Source organism: Ambystoma mexicanum, chromosome 11, assembly GCF_040938575.1.
Source record: "Ambystoma mexicanum isolate Mex_15411 chromosome 11, UKY_AmexF1_1, whole genome shotgun sequence".
Lineage (NCBI taxonomy): Eukaryota > Metazoa > Chordata > Amphibia > Caudata > Ambystomatidae > Ambystoma > Ambystoma mexicanum.
In genome coordinates, this window is record NC_090934.1 from 156,359,581 (window position 1) to 156,376,545 (window position 16,965).

At 47.3% G+C, this 16,965-nt stretch overlaps 1 protein-coding gene across 1 annotated transcript in view; it reads left to right on the top strand.

Annotated features, from left to right (window-relative positions):
* Positions 1–246: 246 nt before the first annotated feature.
* Positions 247–16,965, top strand: part of LOC138504945 (uncharacterized) — a 38,898-nt gene continuing 22,179 nt past the window's right edge. The window contains exon 1 of the mRNA XM_069625333.1: positions 247–300. Within this exon, the coding sequence (XP_069481434.1) occupies positions 247–300 (54 nt within the window). The remainder of the gene's footprint in view (positions 301–16,965) is intronic.

Genomic DNA, 16,965 nt, shown 5'->3' on the forward strand with positions numbered 1-16,965 from the left:
TAATGCACCTTTCAGAACAATTCTCTTTTATTAATGAATCAGGTAAAAGGCACATTGTCACTCTAGATAAACCACTTTCTTACATATTCTGAATATTTGTAATGAAATGAGTGTGGTCTAGTATATAGTGCAGCTTCTGCCGTTCCTGCTTTAAGTGGCATGCAAAATCAAGCCAGGCTCTTACGCGGGTGTGGCCAAAAAGGAGGGGCATGGGTTTGGCACTGAAGGCCATGCCCCTTTTTGGCCATGCAAGCCACAGCTCGATTTAGCAAAATGCTTTGTCAAACATGCAGCATTCAGGTAAGTGTTGCCACTTAATTGGGTGCTGATCCCTTGCCTGGCATCCCTTTGCATCGATCATCACCCCTTCACTTGGGGTGCGAGGGTGATGACACCACATCAAAGGGGTGCCCGGAGGGGTCAGTACACAAGGAATGTATATCTATTTTATTTACAACTGCATTTTGCCATTTGATAGCCAAGCTATGGAACTCGATACTGAAGGAAATAAGTATGACAGAAGATCTCCTAACCTTCAGAAAACGACTGACTACTCGTCTATTCCATACACTGAGACAAGCTTAAAAACTTGCACCCCACAACGCACACCCCAGACCCAAGGCAATCATGGGACAGTACAGATCATGGAACAGACAATACAACAACCACACGCCCTAAGCCAAACTCTACTAAGCTACTAACCACCCCTGCTCCTTTCTCCTCTCCAGCATACCCCCCGTGTACCACACATGCCCAAAAGGCCAGCCATACGACATACACAAACATACAAGCCACACATCCACCATAAGAACTAACAGCCACAAACAACAAACAATCCAGACACTGGACGTTTACCCATGCTGACACAAGCCCAGTGCTCACAATCAAAGCACCCTCAGAAAGTCAACACACACAGACGCCAGTTTCTCTTGGATCTGCGAGCATCAACAGAAGAGCGCAGCGTCTATCCTATCCCTCTGCCCTCACTAAGCAACCCCGCCCACTTTCTTGCAGAGCCATGTGAGCGCCTGGAGTTCATGCACATGGCAGCGCTGTGCAGTATAAATCAACATAACAAAACATACATCCTGCTGAGTATATACACCTGACCTAGACAAGTTTTGCGATTTTAAAGAAGGAACATAAGATGTGTCAGTCTTGAGAGATTGTATAGTACCAATAGGGAAGCCAGCAGACTTGCCATACAACCATTGAGCTGTACTGGGAAAAAGTACCTTCCTTCCTTCCTTTTTAGGTTTTTGAGACCTATTTCCATTCCTTTCCACCATTTTCTCCTGCAACACAGGTTAGAACTTTATCCAAACACTGCAGCCCCTACACCACCATCTACTGTTTTGAAATGGATGACCCTCCATTTCAGGATACAATGTCACAATATAACTCTGAATAGATACTTGGGCCTGTGGAGTGGAGAAACATAATGCCCCTCAGCTACTGCCTTGTTCCAAATAAGGCGGGTGGAGAAAATGACCGAGCAAAACGTATCCTGAACCTTTCTTCCTGTCCACCAAATTCTCTTTCGATTCACCACATGGAGGGTAATCTTGTGAGGAAAGTCCAAACCAGATGGATTCATTGCACAATGCCGTGCCGGCCATGGGGGCCCACCCGCCTCCCATATTCCTTTGCCAATCACTGCTGCATGCAAAGAATTATGGGAATCCAGCAGAGTCTCACTGGCACAAGAAAGTGTAATGCTGTTGAGCTCTTTCTACCAGATGTTCCTGCACATCGAGAATGAGCCGCCTTGTAGGTAGGGGACTAGCATTGGTTGGAATGTGTGAAATCCAGCTGCTCCACTGTGGCTGCAGGAGGAAGAGTTGGTCAGCAGTTCCATGTGACCTGTGGACTCTGGCGCATTATAAACAAATAAACATAAACATAAACTTGTCTTTACATCAAGCAACTTCTGCATCGTCGCGCAATTCCATCAGTGCATTTGCATCATTTTTTTTTTCAGAAGTGGACACACTCTTCTGTACCCCTCTATTTTTATTACAACCCATACTTTCCCCCTTTCATACTATACCCCATACCCTTAAAAACATGCTTTGCTTGTTCCCTTGTCGGAATAGAAACAATATTATGCCTCCTATTGTAATAATTGCATGTGTATTGGCCTACGCCAAGTTGTCTAAACATCATGTGCGAACAAACTCCACGACAAGGTCTTGAAATTAGAAAAATGAATGTAGGCCGCCATCTTGGATTAAACCGCCATTTTAGGTTCTTTTGTTATGTAGAAGTCACCCTGAACATCACAATGGAGGCCAAATCACATCCTGAATAAGATTCTGGCCGTTGTGACCTCCGTACAACTGAATAATTAATATGCCTGCAGGCCACTTGTCGGGGTCGCGAACAGAGACCTTGTCCTACTGTTGACCTATATGTAAATGTACTACTTATATCAGCGAAACTAATCGAAATGCATATATTAAAGGATTGACCTGGCAAGGAACCCTAAGACCAGAATTATATTTCGCAGAATGGTTAACCCGCAAGAGGGTTGGCCAAGGGCTGGACAAATTGTATAAAAGGCCCGGGTATTCCAATATGCAGTCTCTCACTAACACATCGAACCCTTGTTGAAGTTCGTTATGTTATACTGAGAGCCGAATAGCTATCCGTTTGTCAATTGACTTGGTAACTGTTCTAGCTTGAAATAAAGCACTTGTATGTTTCTTTGTAACCTGTGTTGGTGTGTTTCTTTTTGGGCTTCCCGGCCTCATATTATTGTTCTGTTTTCACAGTTGGCGCCCGAATAGGGACCCTCAAGATTGATGCCGGATCATTGAAGGTTGACGCAGACTATCGAACCGGGATCGGACGGTGTGATACTGCGGGCCCGACCGAACGAGACGCGATACATCGGCAGCGCTGCACGATCCGATCGTTGGACGATAGTCGTGTGGTCTGACACGGCATCTTGACGAGGGTCCATTTTTGAGGCGGGCAGATTTGTCGAAACCACCAAACACAAGGTAAAATTTGTTAGGTAAGTTCTTTGGTAAACTGTACGGTCCTCTTTAGGTTTGGTCAGGTGTAGTCGTGACCCGACTCTTAATTTAACCCTGACAATTTGAATTTGGCATATTGTATCTGCAGACACAATTATTGACCAGGTAACACCAATTTTTTGTGAAATGCCTGGGAAATTGTCTAGCTGCTTTAGGGCTCTGTTCCGCAGCGATCGACAATCTTTGGAATTTAGTCGCCCGGCACTACAGGAGGGGTCGCCGGCGTGTACTATATACTGTAAGCATGGCATTGGAAATATAGTATTTAATGATATTTGGCACAGACAAACCAGACATGCCTCCGAATTTCAGTGGCCAATCAATGGTAGTTTAGAGATCCCCGTATTGAATACCTAGAATCGGTCTTGTTAAAGAAAAAGGCCAGACCTGCAGCATTTGATGTTTTGCAGAATTGGAAAAAAGAAGCGTTGCAGCAGCTTAAAAGTAGGGATAAACATGCACGCCGTCATAGAACGAATGCTGAAAAGGCGTTGTTATATGATAAAGAAAAACATTCAGAGTCCGTCAGGAGTATGGATAGGGCTTTCTCACTCGGTATCCAGAAAATCTATCCCTCTAAAGATTTTCATGTTTCCGAAGAATTTATTGATAAATTGTTAAATGAGCGAAGGCCTGGTGCCTCTGCGCCACCTCCGTATGCTCCTCTCCCTGGTGCTTTGCCCATTCCTGCTGTTATTCCTGCCGTTATTCCTGTTCCCCCTGTACAACCTATTGTTCCTGTTCCTCTAGTTGTTGGTCCTCCACCTACTCTACCACCCCTTCCCCTTGCGCCGATAGTCGCACCTCCATTGAATTTGCCCGCACCTCCGCTCCCGAGTGGTTCTGTACTGACTGAAGTTGATCAGGGTGCGGTGTTGGGGGGAAATTCTCCCGGGGTCGGCTGGGCCGTCCGCGGACCTCCGGGCAGGGAGGCCCCAACTCCTCCCGTATATCCCAAAAAATTGAGTATGAGACACACGCAAGAAGCAAGGTGGTTCTGCTGTTTATTAAACAAAACGGCAGGGATGGGTCAAGGATCGTACGCGTCCGTCCTGACATTCTCTCTCAATCGTGGGGCTCGCAGGCCCTTTTTACCTTAGTATGACGCGCTACTTGCGTCACCTGGGAAAGTTTAGCAAAAAACCTATCGCCACCCTGGATTGGCTCCTCGAGTGGTAGGGTTAGTATAGCATACGTATAGAGAGCATTATTAGTGGTCGAGGGTTAGTCAGGTGGTATACTTGGGTTGTCCCTTCAAATTGATACATGAAAATTGTTACATGAAGACCCCTGAGGATTGGTCAATGTTAATGGCGTCAGTGATAAGAGCCCCATGTTCTGATTGGTCCACACACGAGCCCCCCAGTCTGGGACTATCGCTGTTTCCAGCTCGCGGTGCACCTGTCATTTGCAACAATGTTTCACTATGTGAAGATTTATTCATATGCTGGAAGGCCGACTACTCCCACCGCCGCAGATGTCCATTGAGTCACTTAATTGTATCTGCCTGTGTCTTGAAACGTGGGATCCAGGCGCCCCCCTCCTCCTGGGCCTGGCACCCTGTCAGGTTCGGCTTGGTCACGTGAGGTGGGACCGTGGTTGAGGCAGAATTCTGCACAATTAATATTGCATTTTCCACTGTGTGCCTGGTTTAATTTGCAGGTGTGACCTTGGCGTCGGCTTGCGGCATGCGAGTTTGCAGCATTGTGCCCTTGACTGTCTGCTTTCACCGGGCTCATTCTGCAGGGTCAGCAACTGTACTCTTGCTCATTCAATGTTCCTGGAAGCTCTTGCTTGCAGCCTACTTGGGCCTGGTGTATAGGTGGAGCCGTTCATGGAAGCTCTTGTTTGCGGCCTACTTGGGCCTGGTGTATAGGTGGAGCCGTTTGGTACACAGGCGCTTTAGGTTATGATATCATCTTGCTTTATCCCCAGTATCGTGTCTTCGTTATATTTCTCATTATGGCGCATGGGTTTAGGAGAAGCGTGAGCAAGCTTTTTAGATGAGTTCATTGTGCGCCTTGCGTTTCTGCATTTTGGAAAAGCCTATGTGAAAAATAATAAAGGTGCGCGTCTGTGGGTATGTCCGTCACCTACGTCATAGCACTGAGTATGTTCTTCGTGTGGATTGGTGTGGGAGTGTCCAGTGTGTGTTTGCGCGGGTGTGCTGACCGTTGGCTAGGTCGTCATGGCATCTCTAACGATGTGTTGATTTAGTGCTGGATGGTTCAGTCGAGTCCATCCATGCCGCAGGCGTCGGCATGGGCATGGCAGGCTGGTGGGCAGGCGGGTGGGCACGCGGGTGGGCACATCCGTATGTTCCTGTACCAGGGTATTTGGTCATCTGGTAGATGGGCAAACTCCTCTCGTGGCGGGTGCCTGGGCCGTGATCCTCTAGGCCAGGGGTGAGAGGGGATTGGTGGGAGCCTTTTGTTCCATTCTCCCACTTCAGTCCCCCCTCTGGTCGACTTGTCGACCACAAACATATCCTTTTCCTTATCTCCTCTCACTCTCCATATTTGAGTTACTCCTCCCAAATGTCCATAGTGGTTAACATGGTCTTCAAATGACCAATACATATATACACAGGTTCCTCCAGGTGTGCAGTATACCCACTTCCCTATGTAGCTCCTTGGGTTTCTTATGTTTTCGAGCTTCACAGATGGTGGGTCCAGGTGGTTGGTGATGATATGGTTGCGCAACTTCTCTCTCTCTTTTATTATTGTGCCTGTGTGTTGGCCGTCATCTGCTGGCATCAAGGGGTGCATACCAACCATTTCGATCATCTCGTCTGTGGTGCGTGCCTTTCGGGCCTTCCAAAATCTTATTATGATCAGTGCAGCTCCAGCCAAGATAATGCATCCAACTATAATCTTCAGTCCATCTGACAGCCAAGATGGCATCCACGACCATAATATTGAAAACCAGCTGTCGTCCTTTTTCACACCTTTACTTTCATCCATCATTTTGGAGTGCATCTGGGCCAATTGTGATACTGCCTCTGTCAGTGTACCATTGTCAGCATCGTTAGCAGGAATGAATGTGCAGCATGATTGTCCTATCTTTGCTCAAACTCCTCCTTCCATTGCTGTGAGGAGGTCCAGTACATATCTGTTCTGTAGTGCTACCATCCGCACTGCTCGCAGTTCCTCTTTTATTGCGTTGAATCCATTTACTGTAGAATTAATTGTCATCATTAGTTCCCACCTAGTTATCTGGAGCCATTTTGCGTTTGCGTAAGCCTGTAGTCCCGGATGTATTATTGAGGAGAAGAACATTGCTGCTCTGCTGAATAGTCTGTGTTCTGGCGGGATTGAAGTGAGTGCTGTTTCCGACCTTCCCCATAGGTAATTTCCTGTCAGAGGTTCTCCTTGTCTTTTCTTTCTATTCAGGACAGTGTTGTTGCCGTTGTTTTGGTTCTCTGGCTCCTTCTGAGGGTGTACAGATCTTTTCTTCCTCTTGTTCCCTTCATCCATTTTGGGAAAGTTCGCCACATTCACATGTTTCTGGGGCACCACTAGTGATGGTACATTGACGTGTACCATTGTGCATATACCATTCCACAGAGGGGGCAGTGTGTGGTATGCCTTGTCTCCGCAGGCCCAATAATGGTCCATCACCACTGCTGTTCCTGCTCCCCCCTCAGGTAACTCCGTCACGCTTGCACAGTTGGTGTTGTATCCCACGTCCACTTCTCCTTTATGTTGGTAGCATACTTTAGGCGCAGTCAGTGGCAGTATTGTTATTGGGTCTTCATCCTTCTCTATCCACGTTAGCATGGGTACGTACTTTACCCAAATCATCCAACATCTGTCGTTGTGTTCAGCAATAGTTTTAGTATCCTCTCTCGTTACCATGTTGCTGCCAACCACTCCTATGTCCCATTTGTCACCCAGGTACACCTTCCCTGTTATTATTATCAGTGGTCTTTCCCAACATCCTTGTTTACCAGGAACTTCAGTGGCGTACCAATCACATGGTAGGTACTGTAGTGTTACTTTCTTTGTTTCTCCTTTTTCAGGGCCGCTTGTTATGTATCGGAATGCTTCAGCATGCAAACTGGCCTTGTGGTAACTCAAATAAACCTTGAGGAAGTTGTTTTCATACGGGTACGTGTCTCGCGTTTTCCATACCAGGTGCACCGTGTTCCCTTGAAATCTCCCTTTCGTTTGGAACAGTGCCAGGTATATTATACATCGTGCTGTCTTTTCATCAATTTCCGTGGCAACGAAAGTTCGGGAAGCGCTCATGGCGTATGGGATCAATGAGCAGACGTAGCAGCTGTCTTCTGTTGTCTGCTTACCTATTTGAGTCATGTGTTGGTACCACTTGTTGTTCGAGACGTGTGCTGAATCTTGTATGTAGTTGTCAATACCTTTATGGTCTGAGTATGTGCTGCGTTTAACTCTACTTCCCTTGTGTGGGATTTTGCTAGTACCACCTGACGTAACACCTGTTGCAGCCGGGGGTGGGGGTATGTTAGGTTTGGGTACAGCCAAAATATTGATAGCATAACTGTTCTGCCATACAGAGGCAGCCAAGAACCCGGTGATCATCAAAATCCCTATCATCTTTATTACAGAGGCTAATCTCACCGGCATTTTGCTCTTACCTTGCTGCAGTCCGGCAGCTAATTCTTGCGACGTTAAAGTTGCCCGCCTGAAAATTCTCAATATGCTTGTTATTAGTGTTAGTTGTTGCTTTCAAGCTCTCCCTATCAAGTAGTCGTTCAGTGCCCAGGCGAAGAGCTGTTCCCACGCCAATCTAAGTGATCTATCTCTTAGGACAGGCAAGTATGGGTGGAGGTGGGGCATTGATTGTTCTATGGCCAAGAGAAATGCTGTGTAGTAGACACGTACCCTCCTCCTTTTCAGGTACTTTGGTCTTTTTATGTGATAGACAAATTGGTGTGATAATTCTTCAGGGTAGTTATCGTCTGAGGGTAGCATCTACTCCTGGGCAGTGAACCTTGTTAGTTATCTGTTTTCTTTAGCAGTACAATAATACACGGTGCCTGCATGTGCGAGAGAAAAAAAGAGAACATTCAAGTGTTTACATGTGTATATGTGCAAAATAATGTCCTTCAGTTGGGCTATTGCTGCAGTGGGAGGGACGTCGATAGGCAGGGGGTTTAGGGCTCAGCTGGCGGAAGTCTCTTTACTCTTTGATCGTGTGACAATGGGGTGGGCGGTATGGGAATTACCCTTCTCTATTTCAGTAGTTGTCTCTGGGGAATCTGGGGGGTGGTAGCGTAGGGAAACACTTAGGCCGTTAGCTGTGGTAGAAGTCTCTTCCTCCGTTGATGACGCTGTTGCTGTTCTTCCAATGGCCCTGTCGGTGACGCTAGGGCGGGTCTGGCGTTTGCAGATCTTTACGTCGTGTAAGTGGTTCCAGGTTCCAGGTGGTGGTCGGAGCCTGGTCTATTCCTCAGCTCAAATAGGGCTAGCGGAAGGCAATATAACCAACTCTTCTTTGTTGTTTGCTGTATTTTTGCAATTGCCTCTTTTAGTAGGCCATTCAGGCGTTCACATATACCGCTGGCCTGCGGGTGATATGCACATGCAAATTTATGCTTGATGTTCAGTAAGGATGTAATGTGCTGCAACATTTCATTGGCGAAATGCGGGCCATTATCTGACCGCAGTACCTCGCACACTCCCCACCTGGGGAAGACCTCCTGCACTAGAAATGTAGCTGCTCTGAATGCATCTGGGTGTGAGCAGGGTCCTGCTTCAATCCACCTGGAGAATGGGCATACTACTACAATCATATACCTATTTCCTTGACATACGTTGATCATATCAACATAGTCAATATGGATGTGTAGGAAGGGTCCCTCTGGCCGGGGTATAGTACCTTTATCACCTTCAGCGTGTGACCAGCCGTGAACTGTTGACATGTGAGACAATTGCTGATAAAATTTGTCACATGGGAATTTAACTCGGGGCACAACCAGTCTTCCCTAATTCGTGCTGCAATGACCTCCTTGCCTGTGTGGGCTGGGTGGTGTAATTAGCTCAGGGCGGTGTTTAATAGTGCCAATGGCATTACCATCTTTCCAGTGTTACCCTGGCGCCATAGTGCGTCAGTTGGTGACATTGTACATCCTCTTTTTACCCATATTTCTTTTTCTGCCATTGGTGCAGCCGCTTGTAGTTCCATTATCTGTGTGGCTGGGAGATGGGTATACCCTTCTCTTATCAACATCTCTTTAGCTATCCCCCTCCCTCTCCCTCTCTCTGGCTCTGGGGGGTTCCATATCTCACCAAAATATGCAGCATACTTCGCATGTGCGTCTGCTGCTGCATTTCCTTTTGAGATATGATCTTCTCCATTAGTGTGTGCGGTGCATTTGACCAAGGCTAACTCTTGGGGGTCATTTATTACTTCAATTAGTTCAGCCAATAAGAGAGCATGTTGCACTGGAGTGCCGTCAGCTCTCCTAAACCCTCTTCTCCTCCATTTGGACAATCCTGAGTGGACAGTAGACGTGACATATGCGTTGTCAGAATCTATGGTCACTCGTTTGTCAAAGCTTTCCTTCAACGCCAAGATCAGTGCAACTAATTCAGCTGCTTGAGCAGAGTAATGCTGTGGTAATTGTACACATTTCATTGCCACACACACCAGTACCTCCGTCATTTTTACCACTGCCGCCCAAGTTCTCCTTATCCCATCACTTTGGTCAATTGTTGATGACCCATCAATGAACAAGAGCTCACCTCCATCTAGTGCGTTCTCTTCAACCTTGCTAGTACATGCGTACAGTTCAGTAGTCTGCGTACAATCGTGTGCATAGTCTCCTTCCTCAATTACTTCTGCTATAAACCTTGCAGGGTTAACCGTGCTGCATCTAACAATTGATAGTTCTGGTCTAGATAAGATGATCTCATAACCTGATGCCCTCTGCGTGGTTAGTGTGGACTTAGGCTTGTTCAATATTGCAAATAGTGCATGTTCCACAAATAGTGTGGTTGGGCACCCCATGGTTATTGCTGATGATTTCTCTACCGCAAAGGCAGCTGCGGCGAGACCTTGTTCGCAGGGGAAATGTCCTAACATCACAGGATCCAAGTGGCTGCTGTAAAACGCTACTGGTTTGTAGCCCATGCTTGTTTTTTGAGCCAGCACTGCTTTCATCAATGCTGAGTCGCAATGTGAAAATATAAAGAATTGTCGTTCATAATCTGGGGTGGCCAGTACCGGAGCAGTTGATATTGCATCTTTCAGTTCATTAAAAGCCTCTTTCATTTCCATTGTCCACACCAACTTTTTCTCCCCTTTGTTAGCTTCTTTTAATGCCTCAAGTAGGGGTCCTATGTACGAGCTGTAGTCAAATACCCAGGCTCTACAGTAGTTGCACAGTCCCAGGAACTGCTGTAGTTCCCTCACTGTTTGTGGCAGTGGCGTTTTTGAAATGGCCTGTGCTCTTTGTGGTGAAATCTTTCTTTCGTATTGGGATATGAGCTGACAATGTAAAGTACCTGTTCCTGACAGTACTGTAACTTTTCCTTGTCTACCTTGTAACCTTTCTCGGCCAATATTGTCAGCATCTTTAATGAGTCCTCTCTGCATCTTCCTTCGTTTGTGCTGCAGATTATTATGTCATCAACATACTGCAACACTGTGCTCTCCACTTCAATGTTACCCAAATCCATCTGTATTACTCTGTTGAATATTGAGGGTGACTCACAGTACCCTTGTGGCAATCTGGTGTGTTTCCACTTTGTGTTTCTGTAAGTGAAGCTTGTCAGATCTTGTGAGTCTGGGTGCAGGGGTATTGAGAAAAAGGCATTTTTGAGGTCTATCACTGTAAATCGTGATGCCTCTGATGGAATGCCGCACAATATTGTGGCCGGGTTTGCTGCTATAGGGTATTCTGCTTCCACTATGTTGTTCAAAGGCCTGAGGTCCTGTATGAAGCGCCAAGACCCCCCTTTAGCCTTGCGCACTGGGTATACAGCTGTGTTGCATGGTGATTCTGATGGGACCAATATGCCATTATTTATAAGGGCCGTTATTGTTTCATATATGCCCTCATCTGCCTCTTTTGATAGTGGGTATTGTTTCACCCTGGGGAGTATTGCACCCTTTTTCAATTGTATTCTTACTCCCCCTATGCTTTTTATGCACCCCACGTCATAGGTACTAGTAGTCCATAATGATGTGGGTACTTTTGCCATATCCTCCTCAAAGAAGGGAACTGGGGTGGATGTGGGTGCCTCAAGTGCCACTGCAATTTTCTGTGCCACTTGTTTGTACGTCACTCTTAGCCATATTTCTACACTCATCATAAACACCATTTCACCTTCTTCCTTTTCTTCTGAGAAGAGCTCCTCATCTGACACCTGGGTGAGTCTACATCCCTCTGCTAGGGCTATCACTGCCCTCCATGCTCTTCCTTCTCTGTCTTGGGCATGTACTGCGATATAATCAGCAGTTGCTATTATGCTCTCTATGTTCACTGAAATTACCTTTCCTTCTGGTTCATTTGCTGGCGTTTCTGGTCTAAACAAATAGGCTGCTGGCCTCCTCCAAATCTTTCCTTCTATCCCTGGCATCCATGCAAATGCCATGTCTGTCCCGTACTGGAACAGTTCACCATCTACTGGCTCAGCCCTAATCACTGTCTGTCCACAGTATGCTTGCATAATTTGTCGTGCAGTAAGCATGTTAATTCCTGGAGTGGAGCAAATTATGCCGTCCTCCGTAAAGGAGATCGTCATATTCAGCCTGCTCATTATGTCTCTCCCCAGTATATTTACTGGTGAGGCCCTAGAATACAAAAGTGGGACTGACATGTCATAATCCCCTATTGATAAGGGAATGTTATCAGTAAAGGGAACCAACCCCCTACCCCCAGAGAATCCTTGGGTGTTCATGGCTTCACCTGACATCTTAAATTTACCTTCCCTTATGCAAGACCGGGTCGCCCCGGTGTCAACAAGGAATGATAATTTTTTGTCACCTATCGTTACCGCTATGCGTGGTTCCTCCGCACTATTAGGTGTTACCGACAGGATGGGACACACCAAGGCCGTCTGTGGGCTGTCATATTGGGGGTATAATGATTGACCACTTCCTGTGTAAGGGTTGTGTCCCAAGACCGTCACCCTACCCAGTTGTGTTTGCTGTAGTTGTGTATTGGTAGAGGATATGTTATTGTCTTGGATTTGTGCAGGTTGCTGTACTTGCTGTACTTGGGGTTGTTGTGCTATCGCTACCTGTTGTTGTGGTAGTGGATATGTCTCTGGCTGTTGTTGTGTTACTAGTTGTTGCTGTCCATTTCCCTGTTGCAATGTCTGCTGTTGCTGGATGCCCTGCTGTTCCTGTGTGTGCCCTTGTTGTCCCTGTTCACTCCATGATGGTGTGCCTGGTCTCACTCTGCATGTGCGTGACATGTGCCCTACTAATCCACAAATCCAACACACCGGTGGTTCCCTGTTCTGCCATGGAAAGTTTCCTGTGTTGTCCTGGTATACTGGTTGCCCGGTGGGGTAGTAATTTCTAAGTCCTCCCACCTGCTGTTGTGTGTTATATCCGTATCCTCTCCCTCTCATTATTCCTCCCCTCCCCCTGTTGTAATTATAATACCCAGCTCCTGGCGTTGAGTATCCTCCTCCCATGTTAGTCGTGTATGGTTGGAGTGGCGGCAGTTGTTGTGTTACAGTCTGTGATGATTGTATTTGGGAGGGATCTTGTGCAGCCACTACTTGTGTGGGGCTTTGAGTCACTGTTGCAGGTGTGGTTATTAGTGCGCCTTCCATCGTATATTTAGTAAGTTTTTTCTGTACTAATTTAGCCTCTTCTGTTTTTCTATCCTCTTCCTTTTGTTTCATCTTTTCTTGCCATGTCCTACAATGATGCACTATTGTCAGTTGTATTTCTGGCCATGCTTTTGCTTCCATCCCCACTACTTTCTTCAGTTGTTTCTGAACTGCTTCTGGGAGCCCTTGTACTAGTATATGGTAGAATATTGCTGGTGTCTTGTCCCATTGTTCTCTAGTTTCCATGCGCCACTTCTCTTGAATTTCCTGGATATAATCAACAGGATCTTTGTTCTCACGCATCTTGCACGAGGTAATTGCTCCTATGTCTGATGTGTCTGGGTACTGTACCCTCAGTGCCTGCCATAATGCATGTCTGCAGTTTGCGAATGGTGCCCCATCGTGTGATGTGTTTGTTATTGTGACCCCGGGGAAGCCCGCTCTCTTCCAGATGTCATCCGCTGCATCCCCTAATATTGATATTAGAAGGCCCTTTACATCCCCACTGCCAATTTCTGTCCTGCGGTGTGCTTTTCCATTTCATATATCCATTTACCCGCACCTCCACTTAATGATGGGAGTCTGCAATTTATATTTTCCTTGTCTGCATGCTTCCAGGGAGCGTATTGTGGTCTAACCCCTCCCCTCTCCAGAAGTGGCATTAGGTTGTGTCCTTGTTGGCCCTTTGGGTCCCACACAATCGAATCCGTACACCCCTCCTCTTCTTCTCTGTCTTCTACGCCGTCAATGGGGTCCATATTGCTTGTAACTTTTTCTCCTCCCTCTCTTCCCTTTCTTTTATCGTTTCCTCTATTTAATGTGGGCGTGTGTATTCGTTCTCCCTGCCTGCGTCCAGGGAGGTCTCTAAGCCTACCTACATAGGGTGTCAGTTCGTTTGGGAAGGGCGCGAGTTTAGATGGGCATGTTGCACGTAATGAGCGTGAGGTAGTGGAGCATGTAGGACGGGATGGTGACGGTGTGGCTGCACGTCTCTGCCTTTCTGCTATTCCTTGCTCTTCCTCCTCACTTCCCTCCAGTTCTTCCTTTCTCCTGCAGATCCATGGTGATTCTCCGTTTGTCCGGGTGATGTATAATTTATCTAAGCTTTCCCTTTCACTGTCTCTCCCTTCCTTCTCTATCCCTTCTCCTTCCTCACTGCAGAAGTCCTCCATTAATGGCAACCCCCAATCTGTCTTTTTCCCCCTAATCGTTACTGTTTTTAAGTCTTTTAGATCCGTTCCTCCATTGTCTTCTTTGCCAATTGCTCCCCTTTGTGCTGATGTTGTTGCTACTTCTGTGTCTCTGTTTACATACCTCCTTAATTCACTCCCCCCTCTCCTTCCTTCTCTTTCCCCTTCATTTTTCTCCGCTATTTCTCTACCAACTTCCTCTCTTTCCTTTTTCAATTCCTCCATTACTTCAATACTCATCCTTTCCATTATCCTTTCTTCTTCTTTCTTCCTTTCCCATTTCGCTCTTTCCCGCTCTAATATACCCTCTATCATCCTTCTTTCTTCGTATTTCCTTGTCGTTTCTGATAGTAATCTCCTTCTCCATATTTCCATTTCCTTTTCTTCCTCTTCTTCTTCCCTTTTCTTGTCACGCAGTGCTGCTCTGGATACCCTTTCTGCTACTGCCTTCACCCTTTCTGCTTCTCTCTTTTTCTCCTCAGTTCGTTCCCTCATTTTGTCCAACTCATCCTTGCTTTCTTTCCTTTTCCGTGCTCTCTCTCTTTCCTCTCTCTCGAGCTGCTTGATCAGTGTATTCTGCTCATCCCTTAATTCTGCTAATCGTTCTTCCAAAATCTCTTCATTCTGTCGTAACAGCTCTTCCCTCTTTCTTTTCCCTTCTTCCCCTTTCCTGTCACTCCTCCTGGTGTTATCCTCGTCCATTTTCCTTACTACCTCCTCCTCTTCTTCTGTTAATGAACCTCGTAATTTTAATAATACCTGCGCAGCTACCCACTCATCCTGTCCTATTCCTGCGATCCGTTCCTCGCCAATCCCCCCTTCCCCTGCGGGCATTTTCGTGCAGGTTGATCCCGTCGTGCTACTCAGCTCCCTTCCTGTGTGGCTACCTGTGGCTGTATATGGTGGCGGGCTGTATGCCGGGTTCGAGTACCCCTCAGCCGCCCTTAATTGAACCATGCCTCGTAGTTCTGTTAAAGGGTATAACCCCCCTTCCTCCTTTTTCACCACCTTCGCTAGGGGTATATCGCCGTTCTGTTCCTTTTTTATTTCCTTTTCGCTTATGTTGTTACTCTTCTCTCCCTCTTCTCCGTTCCCCGTGTTCTGTGTGCTTTCACTCTCTTTCTCCCCATTCTCTCCTTCCTCCTTAATCTTCTCTTCCTCCGTTGTTCCACCCATAATAAACATTCCGTTTGGTCCTGGTCGGGACCCTTGGAACATCCTCCATAAGTTAAACACCTCCACGTGGTGCGCCAACTTCTTCCCCTTGTATGTATTATGCAGATGGTTTAATAGTGAATGTTGGATATATGGATCGAAACTACTATTAGGCGGCCATGGTGTTGTCATTTTGTTGTCCGTCCCCTGTGTCCATTCTATGCTATCCTTGATTCGTTTCTCCCTATGGGGTGACAATGTTTTACATATGTGCTGTAGCGGGGTAGTGAGGGTGTTCCCCCACCGTCCCGATCCTGCCCCGTATGACATAGTAGCGCTTCACTTGTTATCCTTCCCCTATTGGGTAGCGGTTATCTTACTGACAGTTTACAATATACAGCCTTATATCTTTTACCTGGCCCCGTAAGTTTGGGGACTTGCGATAGTCCGCTAAGGGAAATTAGTAAAATATAGCATTTATATTTGTATATTCTTTTCTTTCTTTTCCTCCTTTGCAGAACACCCTTACGGCCCCCTGCGGCCGAGGCGCACGTAGCCCCCTGCGACTGCGTGCCCCTTGTGATGTTTTTATACAGCCGTCCCACTTTCACTTGCTCCTCCTCCCTCCTTTACACTTGCCGTGGCCGGCGTTCTCCGTGCGCAGCCACGTCCCCCTTTTCGCCTTCCCCCCGGTCAATTCACTACCATTCACCTCCGTTTCCACTCCCTTACCACAACTCTCTTCCCCACCACTCTCGAAAATAAAGATGCCTTGTGCTCGAGATATCCTATGAAAAGCCCTACTGGTGACGTCACCGATCTCTTCAAACTACTGGTAAGTTTGTCATATGTTTTCAAAGTTCAAAATACACTTGCAATCTACCCCCGTTAACCCCACAGCTATCTTCCTGTCACGCCTGGAACAAGGTAATCAACAATATAATCGGACTGCGCACGGTGCGTCATCTCACGTGTGATATGCCCCTCGACAGGAGGGCTTAACCAGCCAATTATCTTCCGTATCGGGCAACCAGCTAGCTACCGCCTACAGGGAAACGTCATCTATCTATCGAGTTTCCTGCTCGATCAATAGGGATCCTCATCTACTCGTAGGAAACCGCGCACGCACACACCCTTACACGTGGTCGCGACCTAGGCCAATCAGTGTCTCCGAGCGGCCACACGTGATGTTTTCGTGCTCCGCCCCTTCTCTCCCGTAACGTAGCGGACTGCTCTCGCACTTGTCCGGCTACCATTCATTTCATTGCCAACACTAATTTGTCAAACCTTCAAACCTTCGCCGCGCACCTGTGCAACACCTCCCGCCTCCCGCATTCAATTCCTCCCCCCTCCCTCACAATTTCACATTGCTTGTTGTGCGTGGCATACTCACCAAGTGCTCTTGATGCGGGGCCGCTCGACTGCGTGCACCCCTCCAAGCGGCTCCAAGCGGCTTGCCACCTCCCCTCGTCTGGACCACGTCTGGACACTCGCCAACCGCGGGCGGGATACTTCTCAACTGGCTCCCGAAGGCCAATATCCGGATTGCGCTGTCCGGTCTTCTCGCAGTTCCGCGATGGTCCTGTAGTCCTCAAAAGGGGGCAGAGGCAGAGGGGGCCGCGCTGCTGGGCCTCCTCGCAACAGGAGTACTCGGAAAAATAAAATAAAAGCAGACCTCAAACAGATCTCAGCCGTGCCTCCAACTTGTCGGGGGGAAATTCTCCCGGGGTCGGCTGGGCCGTCCGCGGATCTCCGGGCAGGGAGGCCCCAACTCCTCCCGTATATCCCAAAAAATTGAGTATGAGACACACG